General features: G+C 34.3%; 2 protein-coding genes across 2 annotated transcripts in view; one reads left to right on the top strand and one right to left on the bottom strand.

Moving 5' to 3' along the window:
• The window catches only part of LOC117343315 (von Willebrand factor D and EGF domain-containing protein-like), an 85,213-nt gene extending 79,389 nt beyond the window's left edge, over positions 1 to 5,824 (bottom strand). Inside the window, exons 1-4 of the mRNA XM_033905658.1 lie at positions 5,819 to 5,824; positions 3,483 to 3,567; positions 1,561 to 1,773; positions 736 to 900 (exon numbers count right to left, since the gene is read on the bottom strand). Of these exons, the coding sequence (XP_033761549.1) occupies positions 736 to 900; positions 1,561 to 1,773; positions 3,483 to 3,567; positions 5,819 to 5,824 (469 nt within the window). The remainder of the gene's footprint in view (positions 1 to 735; positions 901 to 1,560; positions 1,774 to 3,482; positions 3,568 to 5,818) is intronic.
• A 2,411-nt stretch (positions 5,825 to 8,235) lies between these two features.
• Positions 8,236 to 14,883, top strand: LOC117343314 (angiopoietin-4-like). The gene is made up of 4 exons (XM_033905657.1): positions 8,236 to 8,374; positions 10,228 to 10,346; positions 13,384 to 13,480; positions 14,687 to 14,883. Exons 1-4 carry the CDS (start codon positions 8,236 to 8,238, stop codon positions 14,881 to 14,883), a joined length of 552 nt encoding a protein of 183 aa, XP_033761548.1.
• The last annotated feature ends 321 nt before the right edge of the window (positions 14,884 to 15,204 follow it).

Raw genomic sequence — 15,204 nt, 5'->3', positions numbered from 1 at the left:
GGCCTTCCGTGCGTGCGATATACATACGTGTGGTACATGTATGTGTGTTTTGGGAGACTGTGGTATATTTATGTTAAGTCTTCTGGTGATAGGCAGGAACTTTTACCGATTTATAGTGCTACCTCACTGAAGCATACTGTCGAAGGACACCTGACCCAGTGACATTATACTGACAATGGGATACACAAGAAAACAGCGATGGTACACTGTAATATTTTAAAAAGCAATAAACTTTTACATCGTAATTGATTCCGATTACACTGAATAATAAGGTCCCGATTTAACAGCAACAATATCCTAATTTAAAAAAAAAAGAATAATTAAAATGGTCACAATTTTAACAATAGTTGAAGTTGATTACACTTAAGGAGGCTCCGTCATCAACAATTTTGTAATAAAACTTACAAATAAGTATGATATTAAAAGACACATCATTGTTTGTTGTTCTGATATTGATGTTCTAGCCTCGCCGCAATAAAGAATAAGTCAGTGGTTTTGTTTTTTGGGAAGGAACTTTCTCCATGGCAGTCTAGGTCTATTGTACTTATAGTGCGTCTCACTTTCTGTCTATCCTTGTTTGTGCATGTATATGTGTGTTAAAATCTCTTTATTTGTCCTTCTTGTCGATCTACCTTTAAATGTAAATATATCTTAATATTCAGTTATTTGGTTTCAAGTTTACCAAAAGAGGTATTTTCCCTTTAAAAAAGATACATCCTCTCATGTCACACGTACCAAAACAATATGCTGAGCCAGTACTACGAGGAGGCGAGAGAAAGTACGCCGTGAAATCTTGGCATACTTTTATCTTGATGTGCTGCGGATGGCTGCACGTGTTGCCAAAGGTGATGGTACAAACGGTTCGGCTTACAATTCCATCCGTTAATTTTGGTATAGCTCCTTTAGGATCGACATGAAAAAAGAATGTGACAATAATGACAAACTCAAGGAATAAATAGTTGATCGGGTAAATCAGTCTTGAAAAAAGCACACCATGTATATTGGGCGGTCTGTAGTTAATTTTTGTATCTAATATTTTGTAGATGTATTTACTTTTAGAGATACTGTTATTCGCTATTTTAGTGAATAAATTATTGACATGAAACAGACACCACAGAAATGGAATCCATGAAACGGAAAAAAAGTCGGAAAAATCTACTTTTTTCAATAAATTTATCCAAATTTATATTTTCAGTTGCTCGTAAAAAAAGCCTGACGCATTTTACGAGTAAGACTAAGTATAAAACAAACTGGACCCATCTGATAAGGTGCATAACACATATGAAATACTTATATATTCTTATTTTAATGTAAACCATTCTAATCATACAATCTAATTTAAGTGGGTTTTTTTCGATTATAAGAGCAAAAAGAATACCGACATATAAAATCATTAATAATGCTAATGCGAAATTAATAAAACGAAATCTAAGACAAGCAATATATATAGATGTATATTATGGTTTTCATTGAGGACCAGAGGGTACGCGTTTTCTGTTTCATGGACAAAACCTGCCAAAGGATTAAGGCACACATTTCGAGTCCATGGATCGACATTACCTTGCATATATATGGGAAAAGTTGTCCCACACATCTCGATACCCGCGGTCGATATATTGGTAAGCATTTGCTGTCCTTCAACTCTGTACCAACTTCCGCCATCAGGAATGTTGTAATGGTCGTCAATAGGATGGCTCCCGGTTGGTGGATGATCACTAAGTCCTCGTTTATCCATGTTCGGTAACACATTCGCAGTATTACACGGTTCGGTTGCTGGGGAGTATACGAATGTAAACAATATGATGATTAATATACTAAAACAAATGTTAACAAAGATAAAAAACGAATTAACATGTCGATGATAAGTATACGAATGTCCTCGACTGTGTCTTCATGTTGCTTAACGTCCTATCAACAGCTGTGGTCATTTAAGGACAATATACATAAGGCGATGCTGTGTGTGTTAGAGGCTGTGATATATTTGTGCTTGTCTCTGTGTGAACTAATACCGATTATATAATGCTACCTAACTGACTCGTACAGCGGGAGACTGTAATAAGAAAGTCACATTCAGCCTCAATATAATTTTAAACAAGACATCTCGTTCCCACACTGGACAGAATCTAAAGCCTTCCTCACAGTAGTGAAAAGTCAACGAAAGGCTGTATCTGGGGAAACACAGGAAAGTTTAACAGAAAGGAGAGAACAGATAAGATCCAAATTTACGTGGTCTCATATTAATCCTGCAATGAGGGAGTAGATACAATGTGTACATCCTAAGCCAACAATAAATATAGCAATATATACAATAATCATATACCAATTTTAAAAAGATTCAATGATATTACTACGACTGTATTTTATTTTTACCCTAGACAATATGCATTTAATGAAGTGTTCCTTTCTGTATTTCCGAGCTACTATTTATCAATGTTAAACTCACTCAACTTTAAGACAAAAACAATTGAAATAGGCATGGAATGATAAAAACACCGATTCGTTTCATGATCATAAAATATTGAAATTGAAGTTACAAATTAGGAGATATTAAAATGTTTTGTAAAACACTTATTTTATATTTTTTAATATCATGATACAATGGCATTGGACTTTTCAGAAACACAATATATTAGCACCTTTAAAAGTAAATAGAGAGTTCGCTACGATATAACCAAAATGTATTGAATTGGATTAGTACGAGTATTTTCATCGTGGTAACAGCATACACGAGTGTATGCTTTATCGTTTAACCAATACGATAAGTCAAAGGTCGGTCGATAAACAGATGTGTGATAACACAGAAAGGCACCTAGACAATACTGGTTGTTAGATAAGTTATCTGTAGTAAGTTATATCTATTTTAACAAAGGTTAGTACAGTATGTGACTTTCCATACCGGATACAGTGTCTATATCCACCAATCAGATATAGGTCAGGGGTCATTATGGGATAAGGTATGACAATTAGCAACGTAATGATATCTCGATCATAGTTATTGTGATTTTCTTACAAGAGGAAAATATGTTGTAAATATAATATATCTGACAAATACAAGCTTTATGAATATTAATTAGTACGAACCGATGGAAACCAATTTGTCTCTTGACAGCAAAAAAATCAACCAATACAAGACCACAACATAAACTATAACGTTTTGTGTAGGACATATATTTAAGCCCATTGCAATGATGGTTGGAATCTGATTGACGTGTCGAGGGTATATATATATATATAATCATGCTATTCGAGTCCGTGATTTCTTTGTTGTAACGCGGAAAACATTAGAAATCCGATATGTAAGGGTGAGATTAACGGATTCCACGATTTGCTCAGTTATACATATATTTGGTTATAGTTTCAGAATAATAATGAGCTGAATTGGGAAAAAAGGAACATTTGGACTAATTGTGTGTGAGGTAAACTATGTATACATTGTGTGTTTTAAAAATCAGTTCCTGACTATTCCAGATACGTATACATACCTACTGAAGAGCAAATCTCGGTAATTACCCATAGCAACACCACTGTCCTCTTCACTAGATTCATCATGTGTCTCTGTAGGCCTCTCTACAAATGGACATTTGAGAAGGTAAATGCATTCCAGTATATGAAATGACACATGCTATGATAAGTAAACATTAGATATATGTTGCCGATAAAACGGCTATTTCAGTTGATAACTAATGTGACTGAACACATGTACGTGAAGATATGATCTCAACATGATAATATGCAATTTTGATGTATAAAAACAATTCAATATGTGGAGGATGTTCTATTTAAATGATAAAATATAGCTTAAATATTACGACATTAGGTTATGATTAATAAGTGCTAGGTTTATCCAGTTAAAATTTAGAGTTTAGTATCAGTATGATATCTTAATATAGCATGATGGTTGTATTAAATTTTACAAATTTCATGTTGAATTTAAACCAATTTGTTAAAATTAAGCGAAACCATTTATTTCGTTTTCAATAACAAAATCAATCAAGTGAAGTCATCATGGCGTCATAATTATATGATGTTTCATATGTGTTAGTGTCAAGTTTAACTCCACACCAACAGAACGATATATCCCGGGTTTACACCTTAAGACAGACAGAAGAAATGAAGACATACTATCCACAGTTTCGCCGCTAAGTGACTGGTTCATGTCAGAGTTAACGTAATAATAAAATATATGATTTATGTTAAATTCAAGAAAGATTACAGTGGCATAGATCATCCATTTGCGACATTTTGTCTGTAAATTGAAATACATGTCATGACGGCTACCATGCCATTAAATAAGTGTAAGCTAATATAATAGGAGAACATACCAATTCACTTCTATAATAGCAAAATTAGGGAAAGTAATGAGAAATGTATTCACTCTATAGTTGCCTTTTCACAAAAAATGTACCACTACCAGAATTTGGCCCCAGGACCTACAGAACAGGGTAACAATGTTTTAATAATTACGTCAAAATATATGATATTCAATGTTTAATTTAGTTCTGCAGCCTCAAAAGGCCAACAATAAGCAGTTGAATTGACTTGAATGCATATATTCCATTTGAAGTTTTAAGTTTAATTTAATTGAAGAACAATAAAATAAAACAAGCACAAAACTGTTCAGTTATATACGATATTGTATTATATATTGCCGACAAAAAGTAGAAAATATATTTAATATAAATAGATGTAATATATGTTTAAAGACTCGCATTTGATTGTCAGTTTTCTCCCTTGAACTAAAATAGACCATAACATATAGAGGATATCTAACAGTGTCTTCAGTAATACCAATTATATTTCACGAGTGGGGCTAATATTTTGATATTTTTCATGAGTGCGCAGCACATACTATATCAAAATATTAGCCACACGAGTGAAATATGTTTGGTATTACTGAAGACACTGTTAGATATTCTGTTTATTACATTTTTTATCAACAAAAAACCTACCCAGTATGCTAACTAGGCCTACAGCGATAATTTGTAAACAAAAGAAGTTGTTTCCCCTGTCCAGTTGCTGACATATATGTCGGGCTTTCTGATTGGTCAATTATTTTGGTATTTTCTAATCATTAATTTGAAAATATCACTTATATAGAATGAATAATTTTTGATATTTCACTGGTAAAAATGTAATAAATACTGTTATTCAACTTAATTCTCAAAACGTAAGTACAATGTATGCGTCTAAGTCATGAGAACAGTGGATAACATTTCACAATCATATTTACAGGGCAATATATGCTCTTCCGAAAGAGAGTCTTACCCCATTATCAATATGATAGAAGTTCACTTGGGAAACCTGTTCAGGTTATACATCATATACTTGGTGGACATAACCAATCCATATTTTATCAATTCAACGTTAGAAGTTTACACACCTTACCTGATTTTGACCTCATGCAATGATAAACCTACATCTGCCTTTGTTATCACACTTTCGTTCAGTCATATTTAAGCATCTTACTGGATACAGGTTTTCATCATATTCATGTAAAGTCATAGTAATCAATTTCATATCATTTTCATCTCGATGACAAAGTACACGGATAGCGTTTTCTAGAAAGATATCTGAACTTATGCAAGTGTTACGGGTATTTATAACTTAGTTTTTAAGCACGTAAGAATATTATACAAAAAATATACCGTGACAACGTTGGTATTCATACAGACAATAAGGCCATTGTGTTTCATTCCCTTGACAATCAACTCCCTGCCAAATAAAATATGTGTAAGCTATCGTATTGTGTTCATAGCTTCAGGAATATTATTCTAATTTCATTCTTAACAGATTAATTGCATTTTGACAAATTACTAACCGACATCTCGATGGTATTTAATAAAACAAAGCAATATGATGTTAAACAAGGAAATGAAAAATAGTTCAACATTAATGTTTTAAGACTTCAATGTCTATATATATCAATCCCAAGCTATTAATTAGTAAATAAGCATATATCAATTTCTACCAATGATATATTAACATCTTAATAACATTAACAATTCTTTGTTCATCAATCAATAATAAGACCTATCCCAAACCATACCTGGTGCACCGAGATTATTAGAATTATCTATCAAAAATATAAAAATACATGTTCTGTGTTAACAAGCTTCCGGGGACTCGATAGATAAACCTGATTATATCAACGTTGGTATGCATCAGGACAAAAATGTCATTATGATTCATACTCATGACTATGCACTCCTTGATAAAGATATGTGACGCTATCGATTAAATTGTTGATGTATACATAACTACATATGCAGTGAGATGTTACTCGGAATTGCTTGGATTTCATTATTCATTACATGTCCTTATGATCGCGAAAAATTCCGCCACGCATATAATATTTTGATATCAATTTGCATAATATCGAACTACAAACGAAAGTGGATCGATCGCGAAAATGACCCCAACCCGAAAATAACAACGTTTACACTATTTATGTTATTTATAATCATATAGCAGAGACCTTGCGAAGTCCTGCAATTCCACCTATATATATTGACGTTGTGTTATCATTAAAGAAGACAGCAGGAAAAGCTTACAAGTAAGCTGTATGATAAGCGTGATGATTTAATATATCCACTTTTTAATATTCCGTTTCTAGAAAGTGACATCCCTGCTTCCTTTATCAATAGATTGATATTCAAAGAGTGGCTCTGTTGTTACTACCCTAGTTTGTTCAGGGCCAAACAACATTAGAAATACGTTCAAAAATATATATCTCAAACTCCGAACTAAAAAAATGAATAAATTAAAAAATTCCGTAGGACCCTTCTAGAACATCCTATCTTTCTTTCCATCGGTATATTTTTATTACCCATGGGACATTGTATATATTATGCTTACCGCTCTGGCAGAATATTGATCGTACTATCAAGTAAATGATCTTACAATCAATATACACCAAAAACACAAGCTGTGTAGTGGCGCCTTGTGTTACAGAGTATAAAAACCTAATTGTACTGATACATTCAAGCTATTAAAATACATAATACATCTATTTTGATAGTTTCGTTTTCAGTTGGCGTGAACACAAATGGGCAATGGTATCAAATTTTCTGTTGTCGAGCTATTTGTTGTTGTTGTTTAAATTGTTATTATTTCTTTTCTTATAACAGTTAAACAAGTAGTTAAAACAAAAATCGTTGTTTCTGAGTAATTATGAAAAAAACGAATCGCTATGTTCTGTCTTAATAGCTATAGTCAGGCATTTATCGTTTAGTTAAGCCTGTTTGTGAATTTAGCTTATCGACTAGTTTGGGCTCCTCGTGGTTCGGAAAAGAAAATTCTGTCATGGCGGTCTGACATTTGCGTAGGATTCATCTTTAGGCTTTAGGCATGGGTTGTCACACTCGGTTTCACCTACATAGCTACATAGCTACATATCTTCATAACTACTTTGTACATCTATCTGAAACCTTTGGAGATCTGTACCAGATCATTGGAATAAAGTTTGGAAATTTGGTGACACGTTCTGTGACTTTTTATTGGGCATATGACAGAACACGCTACAAAAGATATACCTCTAGTCAACTGAGATATCACCAGTGAACGGTACAAGAAACCAACATAAAAACATTGATTAAGTTTTAACAACAGTTCTTAATATTGGTTTGGTTTGGTTTATTTAGTTCTTAATAAGACTAACACTATGAAAACTAAGGTCATTGTAATGAGTTTTTTTTTTTTAAATAACTATGGATAATGGATATAGTATGCAGTAGATGAGTCGTCATTTCTACTGCGAAACTATCAAGAGGTCATGCAACAAGTGCTGTATCTCTTGTCTAGAAGAACCAGAAGATCTCTCTGCACCAAGTGAATTGATCTTATTTATCAGGTTGAACTTATTACTCCATCACGTGTGTCCTCTCAGCCAATGATTGTAGAGAATAGTGATATGAGAGTGACGGAAGGTATACGATGTTATGTGAGACCGAATAATTATTGGTGACAAGGCCAGATTTGCTTCAGTCGCTTCCCTAATATAGGTGCTACAGGATATTTTGATGATCAGCTTATTAAGATGATTTGCCAACCCAGGAAATTGCACTGAAAAAGAAAATGATATTTCAGTGTTTTATTTTACTTTTTTCAACCACAGACGCCTTTGTCAGAGAGGCTAAAACTGACCTGTTCAACAGAGTATACCATGCAGCGCAAACAAATCTAAGTGTGGACATTATCAGTTCAAATAATGAAATCCCAAACCTAGGAATGTGCGCGATGCATTGTCAACAAAAAGAGTGTTCAGCTTTCTCGTACACGGAGGTCGACAGAAGGTGTAACATCTACTCCGGCTTCATTTTCGAGGGGACAGATGATGACATGTCCAATTCAACCATGTTCTTCTCTAAGACTCCAGGTAAGTATCTTTATTTCGTATACACATAAGCATTTTTTAACCCTGGAATGTTTATTGTAGTTACTCTCTAACTAACCAAAATAAAGCAAAATCCAAAGCAAAAATGGAGAGACAAATTATGTTTTTTGGCTATAGCATTTAAGACAATTAAGAAGTATAAAATGGCTATACACTTAACAAAATTGTCTTAATGAATATCAACGCAATCTATTACACAAACTTAACCAATGTTCATTTAAAAAAAAAATTTAATTACAAAATGCACTGTACAATAAGACTAATTATAATGGGAAATCGTCATGCTCAATAGGGAACATGCTTGCTGACAACTGACGTGATACCAACGGATACGCAGTCAAAACTACATTCAATGTTGAAATCTACATATCACAAATAAGTACATGTAACATACTGCACGAAGAAAATGAATTTTGACGTATATCGCTATTGTGGTATATATGACAGTTGTGTTTGGTAGCTTAATGTCGTTTAGGATGATTAAGGAAAACAACGTAGACAATATCGCTTTTCTATTCATCACTAGTTAATGAATCCGTCTCAGCATCTTGCCGGTTGCTGTGTTTTGCACTCACGCGTTCTTTGCAGTGATGCGGTATAATATATTAGAATGTCGCCGCTATTTTTTATTGGCAAATACGACACTTTGATACTTCAAGGACTTCCATGGGGTTGCTAAATTGAAATTGGGAGAATATGCACGCAGAGTTTAATGTGTTGATAAAGAGCAATAACACAAGAATTTCAATAAGTTCACATGGCAACACGTTTTGCCTCATCATAAAGCAATTGCTTGATTGATAATGATAGTCATGTTATATTATATATCTGATTTAATCTATATTGGGCAGTTAGGGCAAGACAACCATTCATTAATAGACTTTTGTGTGCGATTACATCGCAACGATTAGCCAGCAAGTAACAGCAGTAAATATATGTTGCATATGCATGAAGGCTAGACAAAAGCTCCCCGCCCCTCCCAAATCTATATACAGAAGAATGTTTCTAAGGCACTATAGTTTTTTTTCAAGTGTGTAGAGTATTATGTAGTTTAAAAAGCTGGTATGTACTTGTCCAATATATCATGCTGTACTCGACTCTAAGGTTTGGGCTGTATATAGCATCACCATCAAAGTAAGGATTTACCAGTATTTGTATATCAGATAATTATGGCAATATATCATTAAACAGTTTTATATTAATATTTGATACAAATTGTAATAGATTTTTCATTTTTTTTTATTGAATATTAGTTTGACATTAGGATATGAATTAGGGATTAACTCGCTACCAGCCTCAATTCTTGCATAAAAATAGTAACTATATATACTTATAAACAAACCCTGAAACTAAATCTGATGCTATTGGTGGTTATTTGACACTTTTTTCATAACCTAACTCTATTACGAAATAACTCCGGAACAATCCCATTCCGGCAAAAACTGACGCAAAAAAATAAGTTCTATTTCCTATGGGAGAAAGGTTTCAGTAGGAAAATGTTATCCTTCACGGTCATTTTGTTTACGTGTTTTACATTCCTCAATTCTTCTAGAGCTGCGCGGTAAGATTTGACCAATTAAAACATATCCTATATCAAGGTCGTTTATTAGAAATTCTGGCATGCTTTTCTGCCTGGAAAAACGTATATCATCAATAAAGCCTATTTGAGTAAGTTAACTGTATGTTCGAATGATATGTTTGGTAAAGTTATGTCAAATCAAATTCAAATATTTCGATTTCAAATATGTTTAGATTATTTTACGCAATAAAAAATGCCAATGCATGAATACCTTATGTACCTTAGAGTCCAATGTCTAATCATTTTGGTCTTAAAGTCCTGGGCAGCTGTCAGGAGGCCCCGCATGGATCTCCCTCGGGAATCTACACCATTACTACAGAAGGAAAAAGTCTCGCATTGTTTTGTGATATGGACACTGCAGATGGACCATGGATTGTAAGTATGACACAAGACAAAACAGTTGTAAAGTTACCTTTAATTAATCAAATAGGTTTCATTTCATAACACCGTCAAAACGGAATGAACAGTGTATAACTTTGTAGACAGGTCACTCATGATCAGCAGTTTGTTCGTAGTGTGGACCAAATTTTACATTCACTGTTGGGGGAGGGGGGAGGAATCTTGACTTGCGTTTTCTGCTTCATCGACGAGACCCGTGAATTATATGCAGGACTAATCAAGGTAATGCTACGCATTAACAGTGGTCCATGGATAAGATTGTATACCAACCCTTAACAAGAGATACCGTTTGATAAAAACTTGGACCAACACTCTAAATCTTAATGGACAGAATTGAATAATATCACTCGCACTGATCGTTTATGACGGAAAATGAAACCAATGTCATGTATTCAATCATTGACAGACGACATCGTTGTTATAGAAACACAGTAGATCGAACATATACGCTGTTAATTGGTCCCCCAGTGGGAACAGGGGAGGGGTTGGGAGTACAGTTTTGTCCTGTCTTTTCCAGATGGCATCCCTTAAACTTAAAACTTTTTGCATGGGCTGATCTAGGTGATGAGGTATGGTATATAGGAAAACTAGGCCACTTTGATCTTGATTTAAGCATTTTACCTACATAAAAGACAAGCTGTATGCCCAACACTTTTTGTCAGTTGAAGTTCATACGTGGGTGCTAACTTACTTGAGGCGGTGTGTCATGTAGTTTAAGTAGGACACTCTGACCTATTCAAGTAGGTCTCTTTGATCTACATTTTGACCTTTGACCTACATCAAAGGAAATATTTGTCTCCTACACTATTTGCCACTTAAACTATATACTTAGGACATGGTTTCATCTTTATCGTAGGTCTCTTTGACCTTTGACCGTTATAAAGGGAAAACATGTTTGGGACGAATATTCTGCATTACTTGTGGAATGGGTTCAATTGCATTAATCTGTTGCTATTGCCTACGAACATGTGTGATATTCTTGATTTCATTGACATTGATACTGCCAAATGTTATTTCTGTTTTTGAATATGATGCATCCGTCAAACATTCTTTCGACGGGTGCCATATACATGTACTTCCTCATCCATTGAGAAACTGTAAATCGTCAAATTATCTTCTTTAAACAAATACTATGGCTACTGTGCCAACAAGAATGTGTCATCTGTGTTCGAACTGTTTTATGCACTCGTGTCTGTTTGAGTTATACATGTTCCTCAGTGCCATATGAAGCAAGCATGGACATATAAAAAGAAAACATTCTTTCTGATAAGACACAAATGATATAATTTAACCTTTATAGTTTCACTGATATTACTTCAGCAAAATATAACATCAGATGGTCCTCCCAGTGACGCTTTAAACATTTATAAACACTGGCATTCATCCATAATGACACTGGTAAGATTTTGCATAATTAATGCATTTTATGTGTTTGTCTTTTCTGCAACTCCCAATGGGATAACGCATTATTGATGGAAATGTCGTTAAATAGTGAAGGTGGATTAATGTTTACACGAGAGACTCTACAATACCTTAGATATGTAACACGATTTCACTAGTACACTAATGGCGTCAATATAATAACAATACCTTACAGAAATTATAGATTAAATGATAGAACTGCTTTTTAAAGAGTCAAAACATGTATAATACTGCTTAGCTGACTATAATTTTATAATTTCCATTTAAAACGAAATGTCCGAACTTTTTGGCTATTAACTTGAAAACATGGTAAGCATTTCATTACTACCTTTGAAAACGTAATAGGCATGTCTGTGTTGTAAAAGTATTTACTTTAACTGGACTTGCATATATCATTGTATCTTTATTGTCGGTTAAGGCTCCTTTTCAAATAATACAGAAGATATGTCTAAATTTCTCAGTCTGAAAAAAAAAATGATCCAAAAGTAATCACACCTTCTGTTTTATCTAACAATATTATATTGTCTTACATGTCACATCATATGATGAGTATTTATTTCCGAAGCAGGACTAAAACAGGTTTAGTAGCAATACTAGCTGATAATGTTATTTAATATCAGGGGAAGATCTATAGTGATGTCTGCAAATGTATAGCAGGCAGTCATACGGCAGAAAGTACAGAATCCATGAATTTGAAGGGAGAGCTGGTCAGTTGCTAACGACAACCTCTCCATGCTATTTTAAGACTAGAGCAGTCAAATATGTTTGCATATCAAGACAATTATATATGTTGTATACCTACTATCAATATCGTGTTGTCTTTGTTACATGTAACACAAATTGACATGTACCATTTGATTGATATCATTCCGAAATTAAATAGGAAGTATTCATATGAAGTTGAAAATTAAATCAGCGGTTTTCATAAAAAAAATAACATCAGAGGGCTTCATGTGATCAGTTAGATAATAATCATGACATTGTTTCTAATTATACATTATTTAGTTTAAACAAATTAAACACATCTTCCTTCAATGAAAAATGATTTTTTGAAATTGGAAAAAAAATGGCCCGAAATGTTGTACGTATAAGGATGATAACTCATTGAATGAAGATGAGCGTGATACCGGTATGACTAGGATAAGCAGCATTATTTGTATACCGTTGGGCGCAGCCAAAATTTCATGTAAGAAGATTCGGAGGCAATATGGAGGCTGTTGGTACACTAAGATAAGATTTCTACAGAAGCGATTGCTACTATTTCAAATTCTAATCGTCTTCTTGGATATTTCCTCCTTGTGCACGTGTTATAGTGTGACTGTGTTTGATAATTTCATCTACACTTCAGTACACACGGACATGTTGACGCCAGCTGTATGTTCTTCGTACCATTGCGTGCTAGACACCGTGTAATTTCGATAAGACTTTTTCATCTTAATTGCACATGTACCAGAAAAACGTTAGATCTATTGTTTAGCTACTAATTTATACTATAATTAATGTTGACACCTATAATAATCTTAAACTGCCTTCTGTAGGTAATATATATAGTCAACGTCTATCTTAATGGTGTTAATGCAAATACACACAGGTGCTACAGAGACGAATAAACGGAGATATTGATTTCTATCGTAACTGGGCAGACTACAAAAACGGTTTCGGGGATCTACTGGGAAATTTCTGGATAGGTAAGTCGGAATCAGCCAAAGTGTGGACAACTCCGTGTCAAAGAATACGCACATTCATGAATCGGTATGCCCTGTGTCAAACTATAACGCATTTATTAATTAGTATGCCCAGTGTCAAACTGTAGCGATAATTTCTTGATTGGTATGCCCTTTGTCAAACTTTAGCGAGGGTTTCTTTATTGGTATGACCTGTGTCAAATTTAAGCGGGAATTTCTGGATAAGAATGCCCTGTGTCAAATTATAGCGGCAATTCCTTGATTAGTATGCCCCGTGTCAAACTATAGCGATAATTTCTGGATGAGTATGCCCTGTGTCAATCTATAGCGGTAATTTCTTGATTATTATGCCCCGTGTCAAACTATAGCGATAATTTCTGGATGAGTATACCCCGTGTCAAACTATAGCGATAATTTCTGGATAAGAATGCCCTGTGTCAATATATAGCGGTAATTTCTTGAATGGTCAAACTATACGGACTTCCTGGATTGTTAAGTCCTGTGTAAATCGTTAGAAAAAAAATTAGATTGATAGAATCTTACATAGGCTTGTACCGTTAACAGTGATATTTCAACCCGTGTAAGAATTTGGCTGGCTAGTCAAACGTTTCCACGATGGTCGAGATATCCATTTCCACGGAACAAACCCATAATTTATTATTTTCCCCATTCTGGAATCATAAAAAAACAGATTCTAAGGTGTTTTGAAACCGTTTCATCACTTCATCGTTAATGTCCCATAGAATGTGCATGGACATTGATGACGTTGTAAATTTACGACATCAACTAAATTTTTTCGATCGTGAGTGGCATCATACCGTTCTTTGCCTACCCCTTTGAGGTCGATTTTTCCAATCCCTAGCGATCACGGAATCATCACGTTAAGTTTGTGAGAATGGTAAGTCTTGAGTCAAATTTTAAGGGCAGTTTTTTTCGATGGGTAAGCGCAGTGTAAAACTATAGATACATTTTTGGATTGGTAAGGTAGTCTTTCGTCAATCTTTACAACACTTTCTGTATTAGTAGCTCTTGTGTCAAAATTTAGGATGTGTAAGTCATATATCAAGCTATAGGCAATTTTCTGCATTGGTAAGTCCGCCACATTTTATAGGGACATTTCTGAATTTGATTCGTTTATAAGTCTTGTGTGTATGTATATGAACCAGTGTAATAATGAGAAAGTCACCTTCTCCACAATGTTTATAAAAGGTAACGACAATCTTCACCTCCTGACAAACTCCTCGGTGATCCTACGTGTGGAACTTGAGGCCTGGAGCGGGGTTAAAGGACATGCCCAGTACTCACGATTCCAGGTGGCCAATGAAAACCAAAATTACAGACTTTCCGTGCAGGGGTTCTCTGGTGACGTTGACCGTAAGTCTTTCCATGTCTTCAAGTGGGTATGATCCTTAAGGGAAGCATAATGATTCTATGGTTTAAATACATATTTTCTAGATTCAGTTATAGGATAATCCCTTCTGATGCCGTCGGCAGAGGTTAAAACACGTTCTGTTTTATTTTGTTTTATATGTATTTATCCTTTTTTCCCTTCACTGTGTTAATGGGTCGTTTAGAATGTAATGACTAAATGAATGATCCGAATAACTAGTTGAGTAACTAATTCCGATCCTCTTGTGTTATCATTAGTGACTGAAACAAAAATAGTATTAGGATTTTCATTTGAAGCCAGTTTGATACATATAGTGGTGAGTTGTTTACTGTTAAGG

The sequence above is a fragment of the Pecten maximus genome, chromosome 15, assembly GCF_902652985.1.
Source record: "Pecten maximus chromosome 15, xPecMax1.1, whole genome shotgun sequence".
NCBI classification, from domain to species: domain Eukaryota; kingdom Metazoa; phylum Mollusca; class Bivalvia; order Pectinida; family Pectinidae; genus Pecten; species Pecten maximus.
This window is presented reverse-complemented; position numbering and strand designations above follow the sequence as displayed.